Source organism: Saccopteryx bilineata, chromosome 2, assembly GCF_036850765.1.
Source record: "Saccopteryx bilineata isolate mSacBil1 chromosome 2, mSacBil1_pri_phased_curated, whole genome shotgun sequence".
Taxonomy (NCBI): domain Eukaryota; kingdom Metazoa; phylum Chordata; class Mammalia; order Chiroptera; family Emballonuridae; genus Saccopteryx; species Saccopteryx bilineata.
Genome location: NC_089491.1, coordinates 172,121,215 through 172,134,294, shown reverse-complemented (window position 1 = coordinate 172,134,294; position 13,080 = coordinate 172,121,215). Strand labels below are relative to the sequence as shown.

At 47.2% G+C, this 13,080-nt stretch overlaps 1 protein-coding gene across 1 annotated transcript; it reads left to right on the top strand.

Annotated features, from left to right (window-relative positions):
- The first annotated feature begins 314 nt into the window (after positions 1–314).
- Positions 315–8,114, top strand: HOXC13 (homeobox C13). Its single transcript, XM_066254871.1, has 2 exons — positions 315–1,044; positions 6,927–8,114. Exons 1-2 carry the CDS (start codon positions 315–317, stop codon positions 7,181–7,183), a joined length of 987 nt encoding a protein of 328 aa, XP_066110968.1. The 3' UTR covers positions 7,184–8,114.
- Positions 8,115–13,080: the final 4,966 nt, after the last annotated feature.

The following is a 13,080-nucleotide window of genomic DNA, read 5'->3' as shown; positions in this document are numbered from 1 at the left end:
ATTTTCCACTTTGTCCCGCCCCACCTGGAGGGGTGGGAACCCCAGGAGACAAGTCTTGGGCGTCCCTCGCGGCGGCCGGGTCACGTGGGCGCAGGAGGGACGCTGAAGGAGGCGGGAGGGAGCCGGCGGATTCCTCAATGAAGTGTCTCCGCATGCGCAAAAGGAATGTGGGAGGGAGTGGAAGCACAAGAAGGAGGAGAGGGGAGGGTGGGGAGGAAAAGGAGGAGGGGTGGGGGAGGGGGAAAGAGCGAGGTGTCTCCTAGATCGCAGCCTCTAGCAAGTGGAGTTTTTAAAAAGCTCGAGCAGATCATGTCATGACGACTTCGCTGCTCCTGCATCCGCGCTGGCCGGAGAGCCTTATGTACGTCTATGAAGACAGCGTGGCTGAGAGCGGCAGCAGCGGGGGCGGGGGAGGCGGCAGCACTGGCGGAGCAGGGGGCGGCTGCAGCGGAGCCAGCCCCGCCAAAGCCCCGAGCATGGACGGGCTGGGCAGCAGCTGCCCGGCCAGCCACTGCCGCGACCTGCTCCCACACCCTGTGCTGGGCCGCCCACCGGCTCCCCTGGGAGCCCCTCAGGGCGCCGTCTACACGGACATCCCCACCCCGGAGGCGGCGCGCCAGTGCGCCCCTCCGCCGGCTCCCCCCACCTCGTCCAGCGCCACCCTGGGCTATGGCTATCCGTTTGGTGGTAGCTACTACGGCTGCCGCCTGTCACACAATGTGAACCTGCAGCAAAAGCCTTGCGCCTACCACCCGGGCGATAAGTATCCGGAGCCGTCGGGCGCCCTGCCCGGTGACGACTTGTCCTCCAGAGCCAAGGAGTTCGCCTTCTATCCCAGCTTCGCCAGCTCCTACCAAGCGATGCCCGGCTACCTGGACGTGTCGGTGGTGCCTGGGATCAGCGGGCACCCAGAGCCGCGACACGATGCGCTCATTCCCGTCGAAGGCTACCAGCACTGGGCTCTCTCCAACGGCTGGGACAGTCAGGTGTACTGCTCCAAGGAGCAGTCGCAGTCCGCCCACATCTGGAAGTCTCCCTTTCCAGGTAAGGAAGAGGCCCGAGCGCCGCGGCCGCCGCCAGGGACCCCTCCCCGCCCAGCCTGCCCCGGGGCTCCGCGCCCCAGCCACCCCCGCCGTCTGGCCCCGGCGCGCCGGCTCTGCTGGGCTGCCGATGGAGCTGGCCGGGCGAGCTGCGCTGAGGAATGCGCCGGGGAAGAAATCTGCTCCGACACGTTCCCCAAAGCTGCCCGGCTGAGAGTGAAGCAATCATAGGCGCCCGAGCGCCGGGCCGCCGGCTGGTCTTGAGTCGGTAGCTCACCTCCTCCTCCCCCAGCCGGCTCCAGTCTCACGCGCGGCTCTCCGCGGGCGAAGCCGGCATCTGGCTAGGAATGGGGGTGGGGTGGTCCTCGAATCCTTGGAATCCACAATCACCAGCAAAAAAAAAAACCCCAATCCATTGAAAAACTGTGGGAAAAAATAAGAACCTCCAAACATTTTCTTCGGCAGAGTTTTCAAGATCATTCTGGTTCTAGACAGGTTTTTTGGCTTGTTTGTTTAAATAAGGCTCCAATTTGCCAGTCTGCAGAAATATAGATACTTCTTTTTTTTTCTTTCTTTCTTTCTTTTCTTGATGTATTTACTATATTTGGCTATGAATTTCCCGATTGTTAAAGAAGCGGAGAGCTAAACATCTCTCTTGAGAGGATGTGAAGAGAAGGGAGTTTGCATCCCTCTCCTGGATATGTTCTCTTTTCTTTCTGGCATACTGACCTCAAATCCTGTGGGTGTTTTCACTAACTCCTCAAATGTGGAGAGAAAGAGCATTATCCATGCTCAGACACACAGAGAGGGGGTAAGGATGAGAGATGTGGGGGAGGAAGACCTTTTCTAGCAGGATCTGGGATCCAGGCCCAGGCTGGGACCTCTCAGTTTTGTCTGTCTATGTATAGGAGAGATGTGGAATTCACCAGTGAGTATCTTGTTCCTTCTCCAACTGAGACTATCTCTGAAAAGGAGATCTTGCAAGCCACAGAGGGGGGAAAGACCAGTCCCAGGTTTTAAAAACCACATCAGGAGCTTTGAAGGCAGCACTGCACTGAGAAATCGGGATTAGGGGTCTATCAAATCCAGAGCTTCAGTCTGCTCTGACTGTAAGTAGAGCTCAGTGGGAGAGGGCTGACTAGCTCCCTTCTGGTGTCCACAGGAGTCCTGTGGGGTCCAGAGCAGTGACAGATGTCTCTCCATACTGCCCAGAGGGTTCCCCAGCTCTGTATATGAGCCCAGGGACATTTTCGTTGGGAAGGATAGACCTGAAGACCTCCTAAGGGTGGGCCTGAAATTCCTCTGCATCTGGGAATGAGGCAAGGGCAGATGATGAAAATATCACTGAATGATGTTAGGAAGTATAGCAAATAACATTGTAAATCTTGTAAATACTATGAGATTGTTCAATATAACACAACTGAATACCAGAGTGGGACCCACCCTAGGCAATCCATTTCTGTCTGCAAGAAGATTTAAGGATGATAGAATTTTAGTACATGGTATATCGTGCATTATCTATTTGGCACTGGCTATAATATTTTTATATAATATGATTTCTATTATTAACCACCTAATATGAAATGCACAATAACACATTTCTAGACTATAGGTGATCCACATGTAGAGAGAGATGGCATTTTAATTCCCCAATTTGCCTGACCTGTGGTGGCGCAGTGGATGAGGCATTGACCTGGGACACTGAGGTGCCCAGTTCAAAACCGTGGGCTTGCCTGCTTAAGGCACATATGAGAGTTGGTTCTTCCTGCTCCTTCCCACCTTCTCTCTCTCTCTCTCTCTCCTCTCAAAAAAAAAAAAAGAATAAAAAATGTTTAAAAAAATAATTTCCCAATTTACTCAAATGGAATGCTCCTTAGGAGATGGGGATCTAGCAGGAATTCCTGAGCAGCAGGAGCTGATAGGTCATACTAAAGGGCCAAAAGGCAGGAAGCTGTTGCCCACCAGGCTCACTGTTGGCAGAGGTGCAGGTCTAGAGCCATGGGCAATGAACTCAATGTGAAGAAATGAAGAGAAGGAGCTGCACTGGCATCCCTGTGTATGCATGTGGAGTGCAATAAGGATTGGAGAAAAGCTCAGAAATATCTTTGAACAAAACATACCTTTGAACAAATCTTTTAAAGATTCTCAAGAAAAATCCTGCTAAAAATAAATAATTTGTGATCACAGCCTCCTAGGGAAAAATCTTTGAAATAAAAAAAATATATATATATAGCTCAATTGAGATTTAATACACTTGCAAATTACAGTATGCAAATTATGGCATGGAAATGGATATAAAATCTAATAAAACCCCATGTGTCTCAGGAGCTATGTGTTCACACACTCCCTGTGTTGAAATAGAATCAGGCTGGTGTGTAACAGCAAGTGCAGAGGTCCAGGCAAAAGGCAGATGAAAAGCAAATGATCTTCAGACGCTCTCCATCTTTCTACCCACACAGAAATCTTTTAGAAGTAGTGAGATTTCCAGATAACTCTGTCTATGCAATTGCGGTTTGTTCTGCAGCATCTAGGCATAAACACTACTGTCTCTCTTCAGTGCCTCTGGCTCTGAGAAACCTCATCTATGGCAGTCTGGGTTGGTGTGGGAGATGAAGCAATTGTTTAGAAAGATCCAAATAATTAGGCCCAAGATATGTTGTGGCTTCTACCTTCCAATTACACAGATCCTCACTTCATTGCTCTCTCTCTCTCTCTCCCTTTTTTTTTTTTTTTTTTTTTTTTTTGACACAGGCAGAAATTCCAAGAGAGGATCAGCAAAGAAAGGGGTGGGAAGAAATAGAGACAGATAAGATTAGGGGAAGAAGCAAAAGAGAAAAAGAATTAGTAGGTTCTTTGGGCCATATTGGAAGTACCTACTGACAAGCATTTGAATTTCGGTTGAGAAGAGCAGCTAGGATTTCTAGCCGGGCAAGGTCCTCTTCAGAGCCCTGTTGTTGTATTGCGTGAGTGGGCAAGAAAGAGTGGGAAGTAGGAACCTGTACACAGGGCCCCTGAGAGAAAGCTATGGCTGAGCATTGATCTGATTTTTATTCGTTCCTCAAAGGTGTCTATTAGGTTCCCAAGTATGAAGTGTTTGGGTGTGTGTATGCTCTGGAGGGAGATTAGGGAAGGATTGATTGTAAAATTAATAGCCAACTCCCCTACTTACTTGAGGTAATATAGACATTATTCCAGATCTAAGCTTCCAGATGTTTCCATATCTGTAAATCCCACTTCGTTTTCAGACAAAACAACAGACAATAAAAGGGGACTTATGTGAGAAGGAAAGATTGAAGGTACTTCCCCAGGAGATCTTAAAAAAGAAACCCAGCTGTTTGGTCTGATCCATGAAAAACTTGGCTAAATCAGTCCTTGACAATATACAGAGAAAAATAACTTGTTTAAATCAATTGCTTGTTTTTAAAACTGATTTTTAGGGTTACATTGATTACATTTCATTGGAAAAGTTAGAGTTGGAGTTTAGGGGACCCAAAATTGGGTAGGCAAATGTGAGCATTTATAGAAAGTAGAGCAAAAAACCAGGGAGAGTTATCTGGTTAATTCAGGAGTCAAATTCCACTTTTAGCCCATTTTGCTCTCCAAGAAAAAGGAGGTGTTTTTATTTTGTTTGTTTTAAAAGGAGATATTTTAAAGCTGGATTGTACCAAGTGACTTATTTCCATTTTAGAACTTACTGTGTCATTATGTTGAGTTCAAAAATCTGGCTCTGCCACTTAAGTTATTTTACTCACTCAGAGCCTCAAAAGTCTGATTTTGTAAATGGGTTTAATAAAATAAGCCTGAAAAATTGTTCTGAGGATTAAAATAAACAAAGAGAAAACCTCACAGTGTTCTCATGATATCATTACTTACCTTCTCTGTTTTATTCTTGTCCCAGATAATTGTTTCCTGAGTCATAGTTACATCTGTAAGAGTAAAACAAATTTGAGAACTGAGAGGGTTTTTTAAAAAAATTATTTGTACCCCCCAAAAAAGAAATTCATTTTTAACCTAAAGGATCTGCTCTGTTAAAGTGAAATTGTTTTGTTTTTTCAGATTTTTCTAAAACCTTGGCCTATTCATATCTAGGCAGACAAAAGTGACAAGTACAACAATTTTCCTGAGAAATTGTCGTCATGAAAACAGCCAAACCAGACCATTGGAACCCCTCTCTCCCATATTCTTCCTGAGCATTTTCTGTCCTCACTGCATTTGATTGTGACCACTTCTCTCCCATCCTGTATAGATAAAGGCTCCGGGAGAGAGCAGACCCAATAGGAATGGGTGTAGGGAAGGTATTTTATAAGGGTAAAATGAGAACAGCATTTCAGGAAGCGCTTTGTGTCTTCATTTCAGACTATATCTACACTTTCAAAGAGAGAATGAAGGGGAAACCTCAAATATTCAGTCTTCTTCATTATCTTCTGCCTGAAGATGTCTAATAATTTCATTTTTAAAATTGTGGGGTCGGTTATTTAGATAATCTCCCTAGTTCCCCACTTCCCCTTGAAAGTGTGGTTATGACCTTTTTATTGATGTTGATAAGGGTAGAGTGGAAGGGGATATAAGTGACAATTATTATTTTTAGTTTCTGTGAAATTTTCAGAGCATAAAGAAATAAAACTACTAGTGGTTAGTATGACAAGGTGTTTCGGATTTAGGGTTAGGATTCCTGCATGGGATGAAGACAGTTTCCTTCAGCCTTGGAAGAATGGAGAGGAGAGGGGGTTGGAGCAGAGCAGAATTTGCTGTTTTGGTGAGTGGATATTTGTGGGAGAAGGGGGGCATTGAGTTCTTTTTATAGACTTATGTGAATACCTGGTTTTACCCCAAGAAGGGCTCCCCTGGTGCCTCCTCAGGTGGAGAGGCCCTGGGGCATGTACCCTTTCTTTCCAGGGACCAATTCTCTACATCTCAGGGCCAGGCCTCCCACTTTCGATGCTTGCTCTTAAGTGTCTTGTAACATTGGACTACTAGATGATGGGCTCCCAAGCAGGCTGGCTTCACCTTGACACTTCTATCTATTGGTGCAGGCCTCAGATTCCTAGTGCAGAGCCAGGGAGTAGTCACTTGGTGGTCTGTGTCCAAAGAGATCTGGTGGTTTGGGCACAAAGATTCTAGTGACAAATGCTGTGCCTGTGCTGAGCCATACTGTAGCGTGAGGCAAAAGTAAAAATCAGTAATACTGGCCTCGTGTTTATTAAAAATTTTGATATTTTGCTCATTGTGAATTTTTTTGGCATATATTTTGATTTTTAAAAAACATTGTATTAATTATCTTGATTATTGAGTTTTTGGCACCCCCTTCTTTAAAGTATGAACCAGAAGAATACCCCAGAGGCCTCACCTTAGTTGTAACCTTGCTATTAACAGAGATGCGCCTGACCAGGCCGTGGCGCAGTGGATAGAGCATGCCCAGGACTCAGGTTCAAGACCCTAAGGTCGCCAGCTAGAGCGCAGGCTCATCTGGCTTGAGCAAAAAGCTCATCAGCTTGGGCCCAAGGTCGCTGGCTCAAGCAAGGGGTTACTCAGTCTGCTGAAGGCCCACGGTCAAGGCACATATGAGAAAGCAATCAATGAACAACTAAGGTGTCAAAAACGAAAAACTGATGATTGATGCTTCTCATCTCTCCATTCTTGTCTGTCTGTCCCCATCTATCCCTCTCTCTGACTCTATCTCTGTCCCTGTATTCAAAACAAAACAAAACAAAAAACCCCCAAACAAACAGAGATGCAAAGGATTTGGGGGCAATCTGCCGGCTTCCCCTGAGTCCCTGCCAGAAACTTACGCTTCCGCAGCCAGTGTGCAGCATCGGGCCCCTATCCCAGTCCAGGGTCCAGCGCGCGATTGACTTGTTGCCCACCCGCCTTCTCTCTCGCCCCTAGATGTGGTTCCCGTACAGCCCGAGGTGAGCAGCTACAGGCGCGGGCGCAAGAAACGCGTTCCCTACACGAAGGTGCAGCTGAAGGAGCTGGAGAAGGAGTACGCTGCCAGTAAATTCATCACCAAAGAGAAGCGCCGGCGCATCTCCGCCACCACGAACCTCTCGGAGCGCCAGGTCACCATCTGGTTCCAGAACCGGCGAGTCAAAGAGAAGAAAGTGGTCAGCAAATCGAAAACACCTCATCTCCACTCCACCTGACAGTCTACCGGGCCACTTTACGCCTCTATTTATGTTGCCACTTTGTACCATAACCGAACCCTCGAATATTTAATGTTAACAAGAAAGAGGAACCTCCCTCAGCCAGGAGACAGAGAGTATCCAAGGGCGTGCTCTGCCGCCCTCTACTCCCCGCCCTATCCTCAACCCTCACTCCCATCCAAATGGGGACTCCAGGACCTCAACAGCTTTGGAGGTGGGCTCTGGTGGGCTGTAGGAGCAAGTCCACAGGCCCTTACTCCCCCTCACACTCACCCCTCTCCATGCCAGAAAGCCGAGTGGCAGCAAAAAGCCCCATCATTCCAACCAAAGCCAGGTTGTGGAACCCCCAATGACCCCATTCTCGCCTCCTCCCTTTCTCACCTCCTCCCTTTCCAGGGCAGTTAGACGGCCCTCCTGTGAGTGCATCCTCAGCCTCTGTACAGAACCTGGGAGCCTAGTTCTTCCCCTGCTCCCTTGTCCCTCCTGCACTCCTTACTTAGGCAAGAATTTCCAGTTAAGACTTTCTATGCATATTTTAAAAGTCGTATTAATATTAATGATAATTATTAGGGATCTGGCATCGTGATTGGATTACAGGCAGCATATAGGTTTTCTTTCTTTCCTATCTGTTTCAACAAAAGCTGGAATTGGCCTAGGAGCCACCTGTCCACGCACCTCAAACAAGAAACTGAATTTCTCAGGAGCTGCCTTCGGCCCTACTGCCTCCTCTGTTCTGCTCTTCCAGCCAACATGCAGAAATCCAAGAACAGAAGAAGCTCAACCATGCTTCTAAATACTTTTTAATTTTTTTTGCTTCTAAATACTTTTTATCTCCTCCTTCTCCTCTATCTTTTTGTCCTTGTTCTTGTTCTTCTTTCCCTCTCACTTTCTCTCTCTCCCTCCTGGAGATAAGGTCAGACAAAGATACAGATCTTTCTTTCTTATCTCTTTCTTTTTTCTTTCTCTCTCTCTTTCTTTTTTTTTCCTTTTCTTTCTTTTCCTTCCTTCCTTCCTTTCTTTCTTCCTTTCTTTCTTTCTCTCTCTCTCTCTGTCTCTCTCTCTCTTTCTTTTTTACAAAAGACCAAGGGATAGAGATTGGTTCTCCCACCAGAGTCCATTTCCAGTCACTTCTCCATCACATCAATAAGCAATAGTTGCCTGACCAGGAGGTGGCGCAATGAATAGAGCATCAGACTGGGATGCAGAGGACCCGGGTTCGAGACCCCGAGGTCGCCAGCTTGAACGCGGGCTCATCTGGTTTGAGCAAAAAGCCCACCAGCTTGAACCCAAGATTGCTGGCTCCAGCAAGGGGTTACTCAGTCTGCTGAAGGCCCGCGGTCAAGGCACATATGAGAAAGCAATCAATGAACAACTAAGATGTTGCAACACGCAATAAAAAACTAATGATTGATGCTTCTCATCTCTCTCCGTTCCTGTCTGTCTATCCCTCTCTCTGACTCAGTTTTTGTCTCTGTAAAAAATAAATAAATAAATAAATAAATAAGCAATAGTCGAGGACAGAGACCTCACACTTTCACTTGTACAGATTGTTCAGAGGAAAGCAGTTTTCTTTCAGCAGGCCAAAATAATGGCCCCCATATAGCCAGCTAATGTAGATGCTGCCTAACATTTCCCTCCTTAAAGGCCAACTTGGTGCTAGGGGGCCTCCTTGCCTTCTCCCACTGGCGCATTACAAAACAGTGTTCTTTTGAAATGTTCATCAGAAATAGGCTTTTAAGAATGTCTATCTGTATATAGTATTGTGATGTCTGAATGACAATGTATTGAATTGAATACAAAAAGAAAAACCCACAAACTTGTTTTTAAAATAAAAAAATTTTTTTGCCTTGATTATATTGCCCCTTCTGTCCACTGGCTCTTCAGAGAAGTTTCCGATACCCTGACTCAGCCAGAATGGACAATAGAAGAGTATAGCCATCACCCCCAGTTTGGAAGATCCCTGATTCATATTTTGCTCCACTTAAGTTTTTTTAAATTTCAGGTAGTTGAAACAATATAAACAGAAGAAAACTCCTTCCCATCCCAATGCCTAAATAGATGAGTGTATGTTGTGGAGAAAAGGGTATAATCAGTGACTGAAAAGGCCTGGAGCAGGTGAGTGAGACAAGTAGGTTGTCATTCACTTCTGTTAGTAGTTGGGGCTCAGATCTGGATCTGGGTGCTGGAGCTGAATGCTGTAATGGTGGCAGTGGTGGCAGCAGCTGGGAGCCAAACTTAGGCCCCAAGGCCCTAGTGTCTCCAAAAAATCCCAAATCCCTTCAGCCAGTTCAGGGCTGGGGCTAGGGAAAGGTCTGCACAGCTACTCCTGCTCAGCGTTTTCAGGCTGCATCCTCCCACACCCATCAATTTATGTAGAGAGGTCAGGCTGCTAGGATCCCTTGCACCCTCAGTTCACTAAACCAACCCCACTTTTATTCTCCAACATTTCTGGGAATCTTAGTCTTCTAAGTAGTCTGGAGCCATATAGACTGCCACTAATTTGTTTTTTCTGTCAAGTCAGTCCACGTCTATCTCCCTATCTGGCAGAGTTAGTGAGATTGTCAAATTATCAGGTTAAGAGACTTTTTTAAAGCAATATAACCTGAAACAATGTTATCTTGGATTAAATCTTTACTGCAGTAATTTTTATTTATATATATTTTTTCTTCTCCTAAGACATAGAAAGACTGGAGGTATTTGGTTGGAAATTAAAGTTCTTTGATCTCCCTTTAACTGATGATTGAAGTTTTAAACATTTTATTTAAATGAATGTTTCTAGGGGCGAAACATGCATGTGTGCGTGCACACACACGGTTTGAGAGACCATCTCAGAATTCACCATCTGTGGAGGCTTTGCTACTGATGTGGTGCCAGTCCTGTTCAACTTTATTTCAACTCTGGGTTAACTATCAAAGAATCATATGCTGGAAAGTAGAGATTTAGGAGGGGATAAGTGAATCTCCCAGGAATAAAGTTCATTCCTTTTAAAAAAAAATTTATTTATGGATCTTTAAAGACAGAGAGAGAGAAAGGGGGGAGGGAAAGGGCAGGAGGCATCAACTTGCAGCAGTTGCTTCCTGCATGTGCCTTGACCAGCCAAGCCCAGGGTTTCAAACCAGAGACCTCAGCATTCCAGGTCAACTCTTCGCCACCACAGGTCAGACTAAAGTTCATTCTTAATTCCATCTTTCTTTTTTCTTCCCATTCATCACCCTAACCTCTCCCCCAAACAAGAATCTTCCCTGAGATAAAAAGAGTTGAAGATTAAATATACATTTGGTAAGAAAAATGAAATGAGTAGTTAAGAGATCTGAAGCTCCCTTGATATGAGCCCCCACTCTTCTTGCCTTGAGGGTGCATTGGGTAATTTCACTGCATGGAAGGTAGACACAATGGAAGTTGGAGACTTGGGGGAAAGAGAAGTCTACACTTCTCAGAGGGGTCCCTTCACTTCTGCATACACACACACACATACACACACACACACACACACACACACTCATAGTCAAATGAGTGAATATTCCTACATACAGAGGTAATGGGCACTAAGGCCCCAGAGAGGGTGATGGAAAAGAGAAAGAGAAAGCTTATGCGCCTGACCTGTGGTGGCGCAGTGGATAAAGCATTGACCTGGAAATGCTGAGGTCGCTGGTTCGAAACCCTGGGCTTGCCTGGTCAAGGCAAATATGGGAGTTGATGCTTCTGGCTCCTCCCCCCCTTCTCTCTCTCTCTGTCTTTCTCTCTCTCTCTCTCTCTCTCTCTCTCTCTCGGTCTCTCTCTCTCCTCTCTAAAAATGAATAAATAAAAAAATGAAAAAAAAATTAAAAAAAAAAAAGAAAGCTTATGCAAGCTCATTGGGGTTGCATTGGGATCTTGGTGAACCAGGCAAAGGATGAAGTCTCTATGAGTCCTAGTGTGCCAGGTTGTTTAGGACCCTCTTATACTATAGATTCAATATGCCTAGATAAATTTGGAGAACTGTTATGCCTGGATCAGTTTTAAAGATGCCCCTACCACAAGAATAAGTAAGCATGAGAATGGAAGCTCCTGTGTGAGACAGGTAACTGCGCGTCCTGGGAAAGCAAAATTAGGAAAATGTATTATTCTTTTCCTGATCATGTTGGTCTCTTACCTTTCCATATTTCAAGCATTGGCATTCCCATTGGGGACTCTGTGAGACATACTTCTGAAGATATGTGTGTGTGTGTGTGTGTGTGTGTGTGTGTGCGCGCCTGCATGTGCTTAGAGTCTGTAACCAGTGGACAATTTCCTTAGTATTTACTGCCTGTGTGTGCTTTTGACTTTCTCATAATCTGATGGCACCTTCTACTCCTCATGCCTCACCAGGTCGGGACTGGGGAACCCCGATGGGCTAGAGCCTCACATGAGTCTCCAATTGGAGGTCACTCTACTGGGCTGCCAGGAAGGGCTTAGTCATGTCTTTTCCTGAGCTTGGGAGCAAAATCCTTCCCCACCCATATCTTTGTCCCCAGACCTAAGGCTAGCAGACTAGTCCTTCCAGCTGATAGTTCTGTGGCTAAGAGCCCATCTGAGGGAGTAAGTACTGCCTGCTGGAGACCCCTCCACGACTATCTTCAGACGATCTTCTCCTGGGGCTGATCCATAGACAGCTGGGTCAGCAGTGAGGGCATAAAGCAGGGACAGCCTCTAGGACATTCTCCATTGCTCAGAGCATTGGAGCTGGGGACACTGGCAGCCCTCTCTGTTTGAAAGAGAACTCCTCACTCTAGGATCCAGCTGGGTCCAACTTGGATGGTGTTGAGAGCTCACCCCTCAAAAAACCCCAACAGCTGGATCAGTTGTGTATCCAGACCTGCGCTGATGGAGGACTGATGGGCCCTGGGGAGCAAGGGGCTTCTGGGAAAAGGAGGGGGCCAGAGCATTTCCGCCACCAACCAGACCCTTCCTCTTTTAGCCTTGACCGTGACTAGGCCTTTCTGACCTTGACATCACAAAGAGGACAGAGAAAGGGGGAGGGTGGAAAAGGCCTTGATCTTCCGGTGGCCTGAGAAGGGGAGGGCTGCTAGCCCCCTTGACAGTGCCACCCACCTTCCCGCCAGAGCCCGCCGCTTCTGTTTACACACAGAGGAGGTGTCGTCTCCAGTCTAGACAGGGGCTCTAATAACGCCCATAAAAGGCGGCCTCTCCAGAGATGCGCCGCTGCAACTCAGCTCCCGTGCGCCTACCGCTGGCCGCTCCCTTCGCCTCCTCCGCCCCGCCCTCCTCTGCTACCTCGGCTTGGCTTGAGGGCGACCTTGGGGAGGGGGTATCCAGAGGTTTTCTAGAGGCCGAGAACTCCCACCTCACACGCTTCTGAACCTCTCCTGTCTCCGAAGGTAAGTGAATCCCGCCTTTCAGTCCAGCCAGCCTCGGGCTTAGCAGCACATCCTCTCACCACTACCAGCCTGCTGGGCCTGTTGTCCTACTCCAATCCGACCACGCTTCCCACCCCGCACTGAGGGCTCGGCTTTGGAAGCTTTTGGGTAGCTGGGCAGAGCAGACCTAGCCGCTCCCCAGAGCTAGGCCGGACGCAAGTCCTGGTCACACTGAGCCACTGGCTGTAGTGCAGTGGGCACTGGGGGCAGTCTTCACCTCATACGGAACTTCGAGGTTTAAAGGCCTGCCCCTCCACCCGGGACTTCCAGATACTTGCAAGTGGTTGTGGGTGTGGCGTTTGATGAGAGTGTTTAAAGAAAAAAAATTTTTTTAATTTGGGCCCCACACCTTTCTTGACACTCAGCAATTCACTAGGCGGAGGAGATCCTCTGCTGGCGGAGGGGGAAATTGTCAGGGCCGCGAAACTATTTAACTGTTAGCGCGCCGGAAGGACAGAGAAAATGGGGGCACGCGGCTCGTTTAGGGATGCTCAGGTGAGG

What these genes read in the sequence shown, in the direction of transcription:
- HOXC13 (XM_066254871.1), top strand. Translation starts at nt 315, where the DNA reads ATGACGACTTCGCTGCTCCTGCATCCGCGCTGGCCGGAGAGCCTTATG. An exon ending in CTGGAAGTCTCCCTTTCCAG is followed by an intron (nt 1,045 to 6,926) that starts GTAAGGAAGAGG and finishes TCTCGCCCCTAG; the next exon opens with ATGTGGTTCCCGTACAGCCC.